This window comes from Microtus pennsylvanicus, chromosome 18 (assembly GCF_037038515.1).
Source record: "Microtus pennsylvanicus isolate mMicPen1 chromosome 18, mMicPen1.hap1, whole genome shotgun sequence".
Taxonomy (NCBI): domain Eukaryota; kingdom Metazoa; phylum Chordata; class Mammalia; order Rodentia; family Cricetidae; genus Microtus; species Microtus pennsylvanicus.
In genome coordinates this window covers 34,893,788-34,912,500 of record NC_134596.1, presented here as the reverse complement: position 1 = coordinate 34,912,500, position 18,713 = coordinate 34,893,788, and the positions used below count along the sequence as shown (strand labels likewise).

Below are 18,713 nucleotides of genomic sequence, written 5' to 3'. Positions count from 1 at the left end.
GTAGCTTCTTAGCTAGGGGTGGAACTGCATAGGCCCTCCCCTATCCATGCTAAGATTTTGTCTGATGTATGTCTTGTGCATGAAGTCACAGTCGTTATGAGTTTATGTGTGCAATAGCCCTGTCATGTCAGGTAAATACTGTTTCACTACAGATGGCCACTGCCTCTGGCATTTATAAAATTCTCAGACAATATAAAAACACATGACATCATAATCAAATTGATAGCCGGGCGATGGTGGCGCACGCCTTTAATCCCAGCACTCGGGAGGCAGAGGCAAGCAGATCTCTATGAGTTCGAGACCAGCCTGGTCTACAGAGCTAGTTCCAGGACAGGCTCCAAAACCACAGAGAAACCCTGTCTCGAAAAACCAAAAAAAAAAAAAAAATCAAATTGATGTTTTATGCTCTGTGTCATACCTAGGTATCATTTAAAGATTACTTTAGAATAATACATGTTGACCCCAAATTACAAGGGAACACTAACCCTTTCTCTAGGAGAGGACTCCTTTCTCTGGTATATGATTCTCCTTATCATTTAATTGCTTGGATCTTTCGATATTTGTTATTTTCTTGAAAGTAAGGCTTATTAGGCTATGCAAAGGCATTTTGCATAAATGTCCCATTTTGATTTTGTTTTTCTCTTTTCTTATAGTCATTCCCAACACAGCACCACAACTCGACAGCCTTCGGTGACTCTGCAACGGGCCATCTCCCTAGAAGGGTAAGAGAATACTATAATGCCTCTCTATGCAGCGCTGAACTGCAACGAGCTGCTCCTCCTCCTCCCGCATACACTTTCTTCCTTCTCCTCCTCTTCTTCCTCCTCCCCTTTCTTCCCCTCTGTTCCCTTACCCATGCCTCTTCCCTACCCTGGCAATTATTTATGAAGTCTGTGCTATGTACCAGGCACTGTGGCAGGGGCTAGATTTAAAGTTGAAATGTAAAATCCCACCTCTCCTTCACAGGACTCATTGGAACTGATACAAATGTTCGTATGTGCTTGAAATACCGTATAACTATTGCAGTGGACAATGTGTATAAGGATTAGTGGAGGACCCAGGATGAGTGCTGGATGGAATCGGTATCAGAATGATAGGGAGAAGAAAAGAGGGAAGGGAGAGAATATGGAACCTAGCTTTGTTTTCAGGATACCTCAGCCACAGATATAACCCTTGTGCTGGGAAGGGATGTCCCTGTGGATACCTGTACAGCAACATAGTTCATGGGTAGTCCTTCAAAAGAATAGTTCAGAAAAATGGATCATATGCTTACTAGGTACCTGGCTGTATCTCTATGTCTGTCTAGCTAGGTAGTTAATTAGTCTTGATGTTCATCTATCTGTCATATCGGTTTTATTTCCAAAATAATCATATGAGATAATTATCTTTTCTAAATCTTGCTTCTCTGAGGCATTATGTCATCTTCTCATGGACACTTACTTAAAATAATCCAGCTTTTATTTGAAAACATATCAGATACTCCTTCCGTACAGACCTGTCCCCTGTAATCTGATTTGGAAAGACTTTATCAAGCTGGGGGAAAAAAAACAAAACAGTATACTACATTTAGGCTGTTACATATAGCAAAGACTTTCCAGGGTAGAAATGAGACAGTTCAAAAGATACTTTCAGCGTTGACCTATGAAATCAGCACCCTGTTGTGAATGGCCTTCACAATGACCCTTCACGGTCTCCGCACATGACCCTTCATGGTGATGATGCTGACTGGGTGAAGATGCCAGTGTGGAGGGCCTGCTCTCCACTAGTGTTACTTCACCTTGCTCCTGTGAAGAGCCCTCGAGGCAGGGCCCAGTGTGGGACCTTTCTGCATTTGGGTCATGAACACAAAGACTGGACTTCTGAGAGTGCTAACGGTGCATCCTTTTAAAGCTATTCCCACTCCCTCTCTTCCTTTTTTATTAAGAGAAGCTTATTAGCAGTTTGCCTAATAAGCATCTTGCTTTGCCTTTACCATTCTTTCCACTTGAGCTAAATGAACTCTGCTACAGACATAATCACTAATTCTAATTCTCTGATAAGATGAAGGTGCCAGAGGGGAGAATTGTATTGAACTTTCTAACTTTCTGCAAAGTACTTATCAGATCTTCAATAAGCAGTAGTTGAATGCATATTTAGCCCAAATGCTCTGAAAATGAAAATAATAAGCGGAATAGATTTGTGTAACTTCAGTAACACTGAAGACCCACACTCAAAACATAATCTCAAACACATAAATATGAAATTATTTATATAAATACCTCTGGCTGGGTGATAAAATAATCTAAACACAAATGGGGCATTTAACAGGAAATATCTTGGTGCCCAGCACATTGTTTTCTATTCTATAGTCTATGCTATGTGTGCCCAGTTGGCTGCTACACCAAGATAACATAGCACGGAATTCTTACCACTAACCACATAGTGGAAGAGTTATTTTCTGTTTTAAATAGAACAATGAGTCTTAAACAGGTTTCCCATTAAGGCATTAAACTCCTTAGAGTAGATAACCAACTGAAATTGGAAATCCAATTATTTTAAAACTTTCTGCTAATGGTTTTGCAAAACTCAAATAGCTGCATAACATAATTATTAAATAAAATGCATTTTAAAATACCATATAGCTATATAATTTTCACCTCGGTTTCTGTTCACATGACATAAAGTAAACAGAAATGGATTTCTTTTGCAGCTAATTTGATCTATGTAGACAAATAAGCTGTCTAACTGAGCCATCTACCCTAGTCATTGCTGTTTTTAAATAATATCCAAATCATCTTTAACTATACCCAATACAGAAAGACAAAACAATATCCCCATTACCAGGGTAGGCTCCGTTCTCCCATCTCAGCTTCACAGACACAGCCCACACCTTAATCTCCTGTTCCTCCTGAGATTCCATCAAATAACAGGAATGAAATTTTCCAGGGAATGGTGCCAGAGTGATAAAGGAAAATGAATGGGGCAGCTGATTTCGAAATGTCACAGAAAGTCAAGCGGGGAGAACTGGTGGACGACACAGAACAGGGGAACCCCGGCTGTTGGGGTAGGCTGCTCATTCATTTCTGGCTGCCCAGACCACAAAATAATCACTCAGAAACCATATCATTTACAATACTGTTTGGCCAATAGTGTAAGTGTATTGCTTGCTAACTCTTACATCTAGAATTAACCCATTACTATTATTTTATATTCTACCATGAGTTTCGTGACCTACTGGCAAGGTTCCAGCTGGCACCTCGCATCTCTCCCCTCTGGCAGCTACATGGCATCTCATGACTCCACCTTCTTTCTCCCAGCATTCAGTTTAGTTTTCCCACCTAGCTCTACTCTGCCATATCACAGGCCAAGCCAGTTCTTTATTCATTAGCCAATAAAAGCAACGCATATACAGAAGGACCCACCCAGCTTTAGATGCCATGGAAACAGGACTATGGACTCTGTGACCCAAGTCTTTACATCTTGAATAGCCGTTATGTTGTACCCCCAGTGGATGAGTGAAACTTCAGAAAGAACCAAACCGCACAATTATAGCTTCTTCCCAGTTAAGTGAGTGCTCCTCACACACTGTGGGCATAGCTTTTGCAGCAAAACTAGCATGGATTTTTTTTCCTCTTTACACTTTTGTGGATGGAGTATTCTACAAAACTTAGCAGCTTCAACACATTTTTTTCTCCCTTGCTTTGAGTGTTGCTGTCTTCCATGAAAGAAAACACTGTTTTGGCTTCTCTCTGACATGTCAAAATGGCCAGCATTCTTATCCTAGTGCTGCAGAATTCATTATTAACTAAGGTCTACTTGAACACCTTTCTATGACATCCGGTAACTGAGCCATCTCATACATAACTAGTGTGCAGGTAATATATGTAGCACTGGACGGAAGGGATGGCTTGTATCCATAGGAGATGGAGCAGGTTCCCTTACACTATTCCAAATGTTGAACAGTTTAAAACTTAAGAATTATTTCTTTCTGGGGTCTTCCAGTTGCCGCTTTCAGATGATGGTTGGCTGACTGTAGGTACCTGAAACATCCGAAAGTAGAAACACTAAGAAGCAAAGCTATTCTATGTAAATGACATCCCCTAGGTTGTGTTTCTGGGGAGGTCATCCATGAGAAGCGGCCACAGTGCAATAGCACTGTGTGTAAGGACCTATAGATCAGAGAGAGCAAGTCTGCTCAGCAGAACCCAGGTCAGTCAGAGACCTAGGACTCTCCCCTCAGACCGAGACACACTCAGCTCCTCGGCTAGTACCAAGTCTGTTTTATGTTGCCTTCCAAAGTTGTTTTAGAGACATTTTATAATACATTAGTAATCTGCATTAGTAAAACTGCTGATATGGAAGGTGGTTAGCTGCCCTTTATGAGGGGCTCTCAGGAAATGAGGAGGACATCTTCAAGAACACTATAGACTCTAGTAAAAACAGGACTGAGGGCAGATTCAGAGAATGGGAATAAAGACACTCGCAATCATCAAACACACCGTTGTGTGTGCAGGATGGCATACCAAGTTATGTAGACAAGCCTTTTAAACCAAGGCTCAAAACAGTTCTCTTGAGAGTGCAAGCTTGCTCCCTCCTCCAGGGAAGCTGTATGAGTTCATTTGCACGTTGGCCTCCATAGTAAAAGCCCTGTCCATGAATGCTCAGCTCGAATTAGTTGAGCTAACTGAGCACTCCGATTAAACAACAATCACCCTTGTAATTCAGAAAGCTTACCAGGCTGTATAGCAGTTTCCAGACTGATCTGGGCTACACAGCAAGGAAGGAAGGAAGGAAAGAATGGAGGGGGGAGAGAGGGACGGAAGGAAGAAAGGAACAAATGTACAAAAACACACAGGTGGGATTCTGATAGGGATTCTGAGGAGAAGAAACTGAGAGCTGAGAAAAAAAAACAGAAGTAAATGTGTTTTTTTTTAAAAAAAAATCTTATGGAAACCCTCTGCCAACTTTTACAATACTTCCATCATAAATAGAAATGAAAAAGTCGCCAAACATTTTAACAACACATGCAAAATGACAGAAGGACGGTAATAGCGCATATTCAAAGCCAAAGAGCATCCTAGAAAAACGGTTGACCAGAGCAACAAAATAGAATTCAAAGAAACTCAGCCTAAGCAGATCCTAGCAATATGGATGACCTGCAGAATTAACAGGAAAATGGGGTTGGTTCTCACAAGAGACAGCGGTAAGAGCTGGATTCTGAGGATTGTGGGCAGAGGTTGCAAGCGGAAAGAAAGGGGGTAGTCATATGCAAAATCTGGAAGGATTTTGCTTGTGCTGTTGAAACTTACAAGCAGCTCTGGCTGCTCAGTGCTTTCTCTGCTGGTACAGATCCCTTAAATTATGTAGCCTTACACAGTCATTTTTAGAGGCATCCAAGAGGAGGAATTTTCTAAGCTATGTTTTTGCATTAGTAAGACAACTGATATGGGCGGCGTTGGCTGCCCTTTCTAATAAGCTCTTAATGAAACGAGGTGGACGGGGCATCTTTAGGGACATTATAGAAGAAATACCCTGAGCTAAATTTCCATCTGCATGGCCCCACCCAAAACTCTCTCCCAAATCACTAAGTCTTCAATTGCCCGACAGGAAAGCTGGCTACTCTTACAGACTAACAAGCCTGTGGTGATTTTCCCAGTGTGCTTTTCAGCAAACAGGTTCCCTTCCACAGGACAGCCCACATGCCAGTGTTCACTAGAGACGCCCTTCTGTACTCAAGGACCACTCCAAGCTCTTGCTATCATGATAGCTGAGGAGACCCTGGTACTCCCTGGTTAAGTATCCTTCCAGAAAACACTGTGGAAATAAGATCTTAAATGGAATTACTCTACTTACTAGCTACCTCTCCTGCCTGGGCAGAAACAGTCTATTTGTAGCTAAATTTGCTTCACATTTCTCAAGATGCTGAGTGGCCTTAGAATCAGGCCGTGGTTCCATTAAGCCCTACACTGTGGGTCTGTTGCTTCTCACTGTGTAAGGCTGAGTTGTTCTCATCACACAAAGCAGCAAGATAGAGGGCAATGGTGTCTTCTAGCTCTAACACCGTGGTTCTCAACCTAATGCTGTGCCCCTTTAATACAGTTGCTCTTGGTGTTGTGACCCCACCAACCATAAAAGTATTTTGTTACCATTGCATAACTGTAATTTTGCTACTGTTATGGATCATAATGTAAATATCTGATATGCAGGATATCTACTATTCGACCCCCAAGGGGTCCCAACCCACAGGTTTAGAACCACTGTCTAACATTTTGGAAATGAGCATTTTGCATCTAGATGTTGAAATATATTCCCAGATGTAGCTTCCGTCTCCATGTCTGGGAATATCTAGCACTCTGGGGCAGGTAGCTCCAGGCATCCACAAGTAGTCAACAAGACAAGTTTCCTCCCATACACTTCTCTGCCCAGACCACACAAGGCAATGTAAGTAGTGAGGGCAGGGGACTAAAACGCTGACGTATGCACCAAGAGCCTTGTTCAAGTCGTTAATTGTTGAGGTCAGTGAGTACAACTTTGACCCATTGTTTATCACCAAATTTGCAGGCCTTTTGGCACACCACTGTAATTCCAGCACTCAGAGATTAAGGCAGGAAACATCTGAGTTCCAGCACAGCCTGGGCTACATAGAGGAATGGAGAGAAAGAGGTAGGGGAAAATGGGAGGTAGGAAAAAAAGGGTTAATAATTCCATAAAAACATAGAGGCCCATGGGGTTAAGTAGAGAGGATGTTTGTATGTACCTACAATGCTTACATACTACGTATAGCTAAATACCACATATGGCTGCCAAATTCTTTAATGATCTGTTTTAATTACGTGTACGCACGTGTATCTGTGTGTGAGCGTGTGCACGTGAGAGCAGATACTCATGAAGGCCAGAGGCGTAGGATCGCCCTGGAGCTGGAATTACAGATGATTGTGAGATGCCTCAAGTGGGTTCTGGGAACTGAAATCCACTCCCTTGCAAGAGTGGTACGTCCCCTGCCACTGGGAAAAGCCCATTTGCTTCCGGCCATTTTATGTTGTTAGCCAGCCACAGGGAGAGTGTATTTATTATTTACGAAACAGATTTAAAAAAATCAGGGGAACAAACAACAGATAGTTACGGTTGAAAATGTTTTGTAGATGTTGAATCTCCCCACCCACCCCCCAAAAAAATCTATTATTCTCTTGCCTCTGGAGTTTGAAAACTCGAGATAGGAATTCTACCCTTGCTCTGGGGCCAGCACCCCTGGCTAAGGATCCTAGCCTGAAAAACTTGCCCCGGGGGAGAACTGAGCCTTCCAGAGTTTAAAAGTAAACTGTGTTAGGAACAGGAGAGAATCTTCCCCTCAGTCTCTGGTCACGTGTCCTTCCCCTCTTTCCTGTTGCTGTTTACTATTTCCCCCTGTGCTTTACAGCGCCATCAGTTCGTTTTCCTTTACCTGGTTTCTGTCAGCTTTTTCTTTCTTTTTTTCTTTCTTTCTTTTTTCCTATTTCCTTAACTAAAGAAACATCCCTTCCTGGCCCCTGTAATCTTTCTTTCCATGTGCAGAGCTGACAATATAAAAGGTGTCATCACAGGAAACGCTAAGGAGTGCCCAGAATTTATGAGTGTTAAAAAGTGCTGTGACTGCAGGGAGCAAGGAGATATTTAAGGGCTTTCGATGCTTGGACGCTAAAACTCTCAGGGGGCCTGGGTTTCTATTGCCATCTGCTGTTGAAACAGCAACGGTAAACAAATAAACATCGTTTTGTAAGACAAGGCACCCAAGTTCTATTACAAGTTGGCAAATAGGGAGGCCTAAATAAGGCAGGGAAATCAATATGATTTTGGAGGTTTTGAGGTCAAAACCCAAATTTCATTAGAGTGTTAATATTAATAGAATTGACTCTTAATTTGATCTGTTCCCCTGGAAAGGCACTGAGTGAGTAGGAGAAAAATAATGCCTCCACAGTATCGGCTTGTGTTTGATCCAATGGGACCAGGGAGAGAGCAGACATGACAGGCCGGAAGTCTAGTGACCAGCGCTGCCAAGCTATCTGCTCAGTGGCTTCTCACGCTGACAGAGCCTCTGAGTTAATTGGTGGCAGTTTGTCATGAAGGCCTGCCACAGAAGCCACAGGGGCTGGACTAAAATATTCTCTCAGAAACACTTCTTGTTTTCTGTGTATAATCTGGACTAATACAATTACTCACCACCACCACCAGGCATATCTTCCTTGGAAGCCCTTTTTATTCTTAATAAATTGGCTTAATAAAGGCCACAAAGTAAATTATGAATTAACTTTCTTCTCATTATTGTGCAATTAAGCAAACCCTGAACAGTGAGCTTTGGAACGTTCTACTGGAAAATTACCCCTCTTAGTCAATACCCAGGAAACAAATAGTATGACGGTCACATGTGACATGGACTGAGATGGCCCTGGAGAACTGATTTATACACTCACGAGTCAAAGAGGAACACTAAAAGTAACAAGGTTCAAGTTGCTTAGGCAATAGTGAATACAAGAACCATTATTCCATGTCAGGGTTCAGTTGCTCCCACTGTGATGTTTATCAGTCACAAGCATCCTCGGGTACCCACAGGACCCATGTCCTCTTTAGATTCATACCACGTCCCTCTGTAAATACAGTCATTTTTATGCTCCCTTTGCAGAATTAAGGCTGCGCTTACTGACTTTTGTCTGTTTATGATCCTGCCGGTCAGTAAATCCAATTGAAAATAGAATGCTTAAGAAAAAAACCGTAGTGTTGGCTCTCCCACTACCACAGAGAAGGAAATATTGATCAAATCTAGGACTGTGCCAAGCTCTATGTAAGGGGGGGAGGGGGCTATGATGCCCTGAGTACCTATCCCTGCGGCAGGGGATCTAACCTCAATAAGGCCTTCGTAGGAGAGAGAAGCTAGGCAGCAACTAAACAAAGAGAAAGCCCTGGTGTTAGCTGTGGTTGTGCTTTCTATTTAGAATGTGTGATAAGGATACTGACTCACGCTGGATCTGCAGTCTCCTCTGGAAGCACTGTCTGATGCAAACTTCTGGCTGCTTATCGGGATGCTGCCCCGCAAAGCCATCATTTTCCAAATTCCATCTCTGATTGGTTCCGTGGTTCTGCTCATTGCTTGATGCTTTTCTTGTTTGTTTATCAACCTGTGTGCTGGCGCTGACACCCTTCCTGCCACAGCTGCTTGTACCTCTCTCTACCATCTCACTCCCTACCCCGCAGTCTTCCGTCACTCAATGAACTCCCTTCTTTGTTTGACTTATTCTTCCTATTCACGTCTCCCTATTCCTTTGTATCTTCTTCTGCTCTTTACCAAAAAGGTAATAGACTTCATTTCAGATGGTGAGGCAGGAGAATGGCTGTGAGTTTGGGTTCAGATTGGGCTACAATGTAAGACTGTGTCACCATCATCCCCCAACTCCCCACCCCCACCCCAAGAAAAAGTAGAACAAAAGGGAGAAAAAGAAACTAAGTTTGTGGTTGTCGAGACCACTACTACAGTTTGCAAATGTCTCATGGAGATTGTTGCCTTTGATTTCAGCAGCCAATTTGTAAGGTAGCTATGTGGTGATGATTTACCTGGATTGCAGATTAGCAGATGGTAAATGGCTTTTCCAAGGTCATTTTGAGAAGGGAAAGATGCCAAAATATAACCTAGCTCCCTGTCGTGTACCCCATATTATCCCTTAATAATAGCCTGCCGGAACAGAAATGTCACAGATATCCCAATCACGTCTTTTATCCTAAAAACAGAAGTCCTTTCTCCATCCTGTCTAACACTGGTGAAAATAGGTCCTTACACGTGACATGGTCAGAGGGGCTTTCTGCTTCTCATCCATCACGGGAAAGCGCCTTCAGTCTTATTTGATGCAAATTTACTGGGCATCGCCTTTTGACCTTGGACGTAACCATATATAACACATTATTTCTACTGTATTTTTGCCTAGACCGACTGTGAGATGGAAGGCTCTAGAAAGCAGGGGATGGGAGAGATTGATACGGGCATCATTTGTCAGCCTGAACTCGGGCGCTCATCTCAAGACATCCATCTTTATGTATCCAAACTAAATCTGGTGTTTTCCTCTGCATACATTGTTCATCCTTCAGAGACCCTCAAATTCCATTAGGATTGTTGTTTACTTCCTTCTTCTGGCCAATTATAATAGAGCACATTCATATTCTCTGCCGCAGGCCAGATGCTGCCTGGCTATCAAAGGAAAAGCCAGCAGTCTTTATCTTTCCTTCATCGCGCTGACGATTTTCAGAACTGGCAGACAATTGCTCCACCAAAGTATATTTTTACACTGAGTCAGCAATGTGTGCTGTTTCTCACACCTGACAAAAGTTCCTGTTTATCACATAGCCTTGCTACATAAATAAAATTATGCAGGAGGTATCCATCCCAAAAGTCATTGATTTGGTAGATACTCCTCTAATTCATCCATTCAATAAAACTCATGCTGAAGGTCTCTCCTGTGGAGAAAATGACATCCAAGTCCTGCCCCTGAGCAACTTGCAGACTTTTACATCCTAAACCTTACATCCTAAAACCACACTAGAACTGTTTGGTTTCAGGAGATTTGAGTGACATTCTAAGATTTGTTTTGTTGATCTTTTGGAATTTCCGTATAGACAGTTATGTCGTCAATAAACAAAATCAGTTTCGTTTCCATTCCATTGTTGGTATATTCGTTTCTTCTCTCCAAGCCCCTTTACTTTCAATTTATCACAAATCCAGTGTTCTGCATGCAGATACATAGGCTGCGTGCAAGAAGAGGGCTCCAGATCTCATTATAGATGGTTGTGAGTCACCATGTTATTGCTGGGAATTAAACTCAGGACCTCTGGAAGAACAGGTAGCACTCTTAACCTGAGCCATCTCTCCAGCCCCCAATTTCCCTTTCTAAGCATATTGAATCAGCTAGACTTCCCATGGTGCTACAGAACAGTAATAAAAGGGGCGTCTTTGCCTTCCTCTTGATGGGAAAGCTTTGATTTTCTCACCATGAGCTGTAGGTACTTGTAGATGTTTTTTATCAAGTTGAGGAAGTTCCTCTGCTTATCTTTTACTGAGAGTTGCTACCACAGTGCCGTGGGCACTGTGCACTTTATGTCAGATGCACCTGATGACATGAGTAAGACCCCATATGTTCGAAAGAGTCAACAAAAGAAAGCAAGTCCACAAATACATGGTTATTGTCATTGTTACAACCTTAACATATTGGCTTATAATCACCAGTTTACTCTTCTGATGGCTTTACCTTTTTATTGTCAACTCCTGGGAAGTGGACACTGTCTCCTCTGCGGTCACAGCTCTATGCGTTATGGGGCACTCCTAGAATATAGTATTCTCTCCACTGATATTTGTTCAGTGAATTAAGAGATAAAGTATGGTAACTGGGATAGTTATCATTGAAGCTCAGTTCAATGGAATTCCAGGAAAGCTAATGTTAAGGAGCACAAAGGAGAACAAACACTCAGATATCAATAATGAACAAGGGAATACTCTTCAAATGTACCAAAGGGAATATACCAACTATGGTTAGGAAAATAACCCTTGAAAAGGACCAAGGAGAGAAAGAGTCGGGCCTTTGCAGAAAAGACAGTAATTTGGAGAAAGTCCAGGAGTTTTAATGCAACCAACATTTAGAGTATTTCCGTGTGTGAGAAGGTGAGGCTCCAAATGTTTGTTAGGAGATAATACTGTGTTCATGCCAGTGTCCAAAGATGATGCTGAAGTCTCGCCAGATTAAGGCAGAAATTTTAAGAAAGGCATGCCCAACAAGCACTTGAAGCAGCTTGAGTTCTAAGGGCCGACATCTGGGCAAAAGCAGGTCAGTGAGAGAAATAAAAATCCCCCTATTTGAAACATCTCATTGTGCAGCAATAACCTGTAGCCACTCTGCTTCATGAAGAAAAGGGGGAAACCAGAAAATCCACGAATTAACTACTTCTATGTAAAGATTTCTGTAAAAGTATCAAAACATAGACCTTGTAGCAAGAGAATGCTACATCTGTCTGAGCCAATGAGTACATTTCCCCCAGAGAAGACAGCAGAACAATGCTTTAAACTCAAGCCTTAAGGTTAGTAAAGTATTTTTGTATCTTTATGTTTCACTATCAAAGGTGAATCACATTCATTTCATTGTAGCTAATAGGGCATGCATTCATGATAGTGGTCTGTGATTTTTTTCTATAATAATTCTTCTATAGTAAATCTATAATGGACATCTTAAGTATGTGGGAACTTTTGCTAATAGAAGCAAGGTTAATGGGAAGCCTTGCCATTTGAATACTAAGGTCTTTGCCCAGACTCCTGGTGACAGCTACCAAATGGCATTAATATTTCAACTAAGTAGCTATAAAAATAAAGGTAAAATTAATTGCCTTTTACTCCATAATCACTTTCTAAATTGACAGGTCATGGAATAGGATCAAGCTTGGTAACACCCACTCCTTCCCTCCTCCTTTCCCCTCCCCTTCCCCTCTGTACATTGGTTTGGATAACCATTCTGTGGTGGTTCAATGGATCGGATTCCTAGGGCTGCTGTGGAAATTGTCTCCAACTAGATGGCTTAAAATAGTAGAACATGATTGTCTCGTGGTTCTAGGCACTTCAATCCGGGACAAAGGTCTCAGAAGACCATGGTCACTCTGTAACTGTGGACTCTTTCTGATCTCTCTTTGCCTCTCCCTAGATGTTGATGGATTGCTGGCAACCTTAGATGTTCCATGGCTTACAACGGTACAGCTCCAGTCTCACGTCTCTCATACCTAGCTGTGTGTGTGTGTGTGTGTGTGTGTGTGTGTGTGTGTGTGTGTGTGTGTACACCTCTCACTCTCCATGATCGTTTTCTTATAAGAATCCCAGTCATACTGGATAAGCGGACAATTCAGCTCCATCACGACCTCTTATTTGTACACCTGTAATGACTCTATTTCCTTATCTGTCATATTCTGAGGGGTTGCAGGGTCTAGGACTCCAAGACACCTTACAAGAACAGGCACAATTCAGCAGACAACCCAGAACACAGATGTCTCAGTATCAAAGAGGTTTTATGTCATTTCCTATTCCCCAGGCTCGGACAGATCTTGCCCAGCAGTTTTGGGGACAGCATTTGTTGAATGAAGGAAGAGACTTGTTAGAGAGTTCTTAGAGAGGCCGTGGTGTGGGGTGGTAAGGCACTGAACTAAAACTATACAAGAATGAGTCCGAAGGTATTTCAGTGGGAAAACAGACTAAGTTTGCTGGGTCTTAGAAGTACTAGATGAATGGAAAGCAAGAGGCAAAATGCAGAAGTTTCTGATTTGTGAGATTGGGCAGACATCATTAACCAAGATAAGGGAAAATGCAGTTTCTGTGAAAGACGCTAATTTCATTCTAGAGCGATCAAACGGAAATCTGAAGTGGAAGATGCTGGTCTGAGTGAGTGAGAGGGATTTGAAAATCATCAGTAACGGAAAAAGATAAGACCACCCCATTTATTGGTTCATTCACCAAATATTAAGTCCACAATACGTGTTGAGTACAAGGGAGCTGCTATGTGCATATAAATTACATCTCAGCCAGAGATGGGGGAGCAGGAAAAGGAGTGAGCACCGACAGAAATACTTCCCTGTAGACAAGCGTCAGAAGAGGGACACACGGGAGGACATGACAGAGAAGGATGAAGCGGGGCTTCTTTGGGTGGAACTGAGACAGTAGCATTTACACAGTGGTCTAAAGAAGAAAAACCAAGCTCTTCCAGGGAGAGAATTATGGAGGAGGTTGACAAGGACATAAGTTTTAGCAATGGCATTTATGAATGGCAAATAAGAATATTTTTACCTTCACTTTACTTTTTAATTTAATTAAATAATTACAGCATTTTTATTTATTTTTTTTGTTCTCCCTCCAATCCCTCCCATGAACCCATTTGCTCCCACTGAAATCATGGCTTATTTTTCTTTGCTGTGGTTACATACCTATAAAAGTATATATACACGCAATCTGTTCAGTCTGTTTAGTGTTACTTGCATGTATGTGATTTTAGGACTAACCATTTGGTATTAAATAACCAGTTCGGGTGTTTATCCTGGGAGAAGACTGTTTATCCTGCTGTCAACAGTCCTTAGTTGCCTGTGGTTCTTTGTCTGTGGATAGGGCCCTATGAGAATTGCCTCTTCCAAATCAGCAGGCCTGTTAGTGTTATACTTCTTCAGGTCTTATTTAAGAAGCCGTATTGTTGAGTGTCATGGGTGAAGCTTCCCGTTCTTGGAGTCACAATCTCCCAGCAGATTTCCTGGTCCTCTGGCTCTTAACAACCTTCCATCCTCTCTTCTGCAATACCCCCCAAGCCTTAAGCGCAGGAGTTGTGCTGTAAATTCTCATGGGGCTGGGACTCCCATGATCAGTTCTTCTCTACATTTTGACCAGTTGTGTTTTGTTTTGTTTGTTTTAATTTTTGGTACTGGTCTTTGTCTGTTCCAAGAATAAGTTTCTTTGATGAGTCTTTAGAGCTACATTTGTCTGTGGGTAGAAAGATAAACATTTAAATGCAGTTAGAAATTACACTGGCTGAGTAAGGTAGCAGGCATAACTCTCCTTCAAGATCCATGACTTTAGAAGCCTCAAGTAGTTGTCTATGCTTCCAGGACCAGGTATGATTTCCCTCCTGCTAAATAGGCCTTAAATCCAATTAGAGAACTGTTGGTTACTAACAAAATATGGGCACCACCACCACACCCTTAAGAGCTATCATACAGCGCTGTGTTGTGGTCCATTAAGCTGAGTCGGGATATTTGATTGTGACTCTCCTTCACAAGCTTGCGTAGAACCTCCCAGTACTGTGAAAGCTAGTCCTCAGTGGGGAGGCTTTCAAGTGAGATGAAGCTTGGGTTCTCGGGTCTTTTGTCAAAGTATGCCGTATCTTCAGCAATAGAAAGTTATTATATAAGAATCTTTTGCCAGGGATGGTGACACACGCACCTTTAATCTCAGCCCTTGGGAGGCAGAGGCAACTCTGTGAGTTCGAGGCCAATCTGGTTGACAAATCAAGTTCCAGGACAGCCAGGACTGTTACACAGAGAAACCCTGTCTCAAAGAAAAGAAAAAAAGAATCTTTTAGGGAAACTAAGAGGGAACAGATGGATAAAACAGAAAGTGAAATCATTATTCCCTTTGACAAGAGAAAAAAAAATGACTCTAGGACTGCCCTGTCATGGTAGCAACTAGAAACATGGAATTATGTAATATGAATTACTTAATAAGCAAAAGGAAATTTTAAGCTTCTTGGTCATGCCAAGCATGCTTCCAGTGCATAGTAACACATTCCAACAACACTGAACAGGACAATCATAGTCAGTTCCTATGTCTCAGAAACTTCTACTGTAGAGATGTAAAGAGGAAAGTTTGTGACGTCAGAATCCAAAGAGAGTTTGCCTTCAAGTGGAACTGAAAATAGAGCAACTTCATCCTCTTTACTCTCTGAGAAATGACTCCCCACTAGTCACAGAGTCTCAGAGGTACTTGAATATCTAATACTGTAATAGAATTATGACTGAGAAGTGGAAAGAGACCTGTTTTCATTAAGAACGTATCTGAAATGATGGGATTGGGGGAGTCGGTATGATTCTGCTTTGCCTTCCCTCAGCTACCTTCCTGACACAGTTGTTCAGAGCTGTCTTGTTCAAAGCTGAGCACAGCCACACTTATTAAAGATGTTAAGGCTTTCCAGAGACATTTGCTGTAGAGTTGGGTGCTGTGGCTGAAAAAGTGCAACACCAAGCACTGGCTTCACCGTTCGGCTCCATCCTGGTTTTGTTCTCTGGAGACAATCTCCCAGCACTCAGGATGTATGAGTGCGGAGTGGCAGGGACACAAAGCAAAAAAAAAAAAATCAGATAAATGAGAGATGTGCTCAGAAATATCCAGTGGTTAATGTTGGTAAAAACTAGAAAACTTAATAGTTCTGAAATTTGCATCTAAATGTTTTTAGTTAGTTAACCCAGGGCAATGCCTGTACATCCCACTAACTGCAGAGGATTGGAATTTTGTAGTTCCATGGGGCTCTGACTCAAAAGACAGTTTAAAACTCATTTCATAAAATGCCCTTTTCTTCAGGAATAATATATAAAACTGTCAAAGTCAGTCCCTGTTCTTGAATAATAGGTATGATTATACCTTGGCTCTTGCAATGTATTTCAACATTTCACCAATTATGGATCACTTGAGACCATATAACACAACAATCAAAAACTGTACAGAGGTTGTAGTTTTATTTAAGATAACAATTTTGTTCTTGTTGTTGTTTTCGAGACAGGGTTTTCTGTGTAACAGCCCTGGCTGTCTTGGAACTCATTCTGTAGACCAGGCTATCCTTGAATTCACAAAGATCCACCTACCTCTGCTTCCCAAGTGCTGGGATTAAAGGCATGAGTCACCACCACCTGGCAAGATAACAATTTTTAATAATCAACAATGGTTTTAAAACATAAAATACAATAGGAAGAAGAAGTAAATTCCTGATATTGTAGATAATATATGTAATTTAATGGGAAAGTTTTCAGATAAAATAATATAAAAGCAAAGAAAAATAGAAGGGAAGCATGTCTTCTTTTCTTTTGGAGGTAAAATGTTTAGAAGGTATGATTATGGAAAAGTGAATACACATGAGATCAAGACTTAACTGCTCCTCTATCTTTGTACTAAACTTAGACCAAGAAAAATTGAAATGAAATACATAGATTATATTATCATACTTGATATATGAATAAGCAAAAGCTCCATATATTTCAAAATCAAACTGATTGAAACTAATCTATGGCTGATTTATGGCTGTGGGGATAAAATATGATTTGACCTGTCTCGTTGACTCTTTTTGCCCTGGATAGCATATGTAATCTCAGATGTGTAACTAATTCCAGGATTTTCCCTAGAGAAGAGAGCCCAGAGTGGTTCTCAGGAAGTCTGCAGGATGGATCTGAGCAGCCCAGACTCAGACGTCGCTTACACAGCTTCAGCCACGTCCCCTCACTTTGCAGTAACTGTCTGTAGAAAGTCTTCACACGTTTAACTTAGCTCCTGGAGAGCTAACGTGCAAAGTCAGAGAGCAAGCACAACAGAAGTAAGCAGCTCAGGCTTCAGACAGAAGTCACCCATTCACAGTATCTGGTGGGTGTGGAAACCCAGTTCACCAAAGTCTGAATTCCTACCTTGGCATCTGGCATCCTCCCGGTTTTCCTCTGTCATCTTCCAGTTTTCTTTGATGCTGATGAAATTGATAGATGTCCTCTTCTTCAAGCACATACCATGTTCGTTCCTCCCTTGAGCTCAGTCTTCTTGAAGGTAGCTTGTACTTATCACTTCCCTATCTATTTATCTAATATTTACCCAGCCATCCATACCCAGGTCATGTCTACCTTTCAACATCTTCATCATTCCCTTAACACAGAGTTCTCTCATCACCCTCAGCGTTCATTTACTACTTACCACATGGAGTCTTGCGTTGCTCATTGATTATTTTATGTGTATCTGTCTGCTGTCTAGTGATCATAAGTCATGAATGATGTGGAATTCCCCTCTGTATGCTGGGAATACCAGTGGTTAATAAAAAAAAGCTGTTTCGGGCCCGTGACAGGGTAGAACAGAGCTAGGTAGGGAAAACTAAACTGAATGCTGGGAGAAAGGAGGTGGAGTCAAGGAGAAGCCATGGAACCTTGCTGGTAGGCCACAAGCCCTGTGGTAAAATATAAAATACTGGAACTGGGTTAATCCTAGATGTAAGAGCTAGCTAGCAATACACTTAAGTGACTGGCCAAGCAGTGACTTAATTAATACAGTTTCTGTGTGATTATTTTGGGAGTCTGGGCAGCTGGGAAAACAAACAAGCAGTGTCCTACTACAAATTGGTGTACCAACGTGGGACTGCCTAAATCCATGTAAAACCTGAGGGGGCTTAGAAAGAAATTCTAGACATTAAAAATGAAGTTTAGTCACATTTTTTTTCAGATGGGTTCTGCTTGTTGGCAGCATGCTACAGCTCCTGTAAGAGAGATTTTCCTGATTCAGCAGTAGCAGAAAAAAAGCCGAGTGGTTTTGAAATGCCGGCTTTCCAGGCAGTGCTGCCAGCGCAACCTCTGGCTCTTTTAGGAGGTTGAGCATTTAAATGGGGTTTGTGAATAGAGCGCTACAACTTGCTTAATGGCAACATAGACTGGCTGTGTGCCTAAAAATGAGACTCTGAGCATGGTTCTCAGAGGCAATAAACAGCTCCGCCATGCTGGACTAGGCGGAGCAAGCAGGCAGGGCCTTGTTTGTCCTAGCAAGACTGCCACTTAGGTTTTTAAGAAGCACTTAGCCCTGGTTAAAAAAAAAAAGTATTACAGAGCTGGAGAGATGGCTCATAGGTTAAGAGCACTGACTGCCCTTCCAGAGGCCCTGAGTTCAATTCTCAGCAACCACATGGTGGCTCACAACCATCTGTAATGAAATCTGGTGCCCTCTTCTGGCCTGCAGGCATGGAGGCTAAACACTGTGTACATAACAAATAAATAAACCTTAAAAAAAAAGTATTACAGATACACAATAAGGACAGATTCAGAAATAAAAGATCTCTAAATGAGACACGGTGTGTTTAAAAAACGTACATAGGCTTGGGGGAGAGAAGCCATGTAGCCCTGTCAGAGACAGATGCTGAAACTTTATCCAATAAGCCAGAGCCTCGTGGCAATAGATTAATGGAGATGGGTTA

The 18,713-nt window shown here is 41.9% G+C and overlaps 1 protein-coding gene across 31 annotated transcripts in view; it reads left to right on the top strand.

Moving 5' to 3' along the window:
* Positions 1-18,713, top strand: part of Dlg2 (discs large MAGUK scaffold protein 2) — a 1,657,078-nt gene that overhangs the window by 1,319,892 nt on the left and 318,473 nt on the right. For all 31 annotated transcript variants that reach the window (XM_075952981.1, XM_075952978.1, XM_075952983.1 and 28 more), the window contains one exon: positions 654-722. In XM_075952981.1, coding sequence (XP_075809096.1) covers positions 654-722 — 69 coding nt within the window. The remainder of the gene's footprint in view (positions 1-653; positions 723-18,713) is intronic.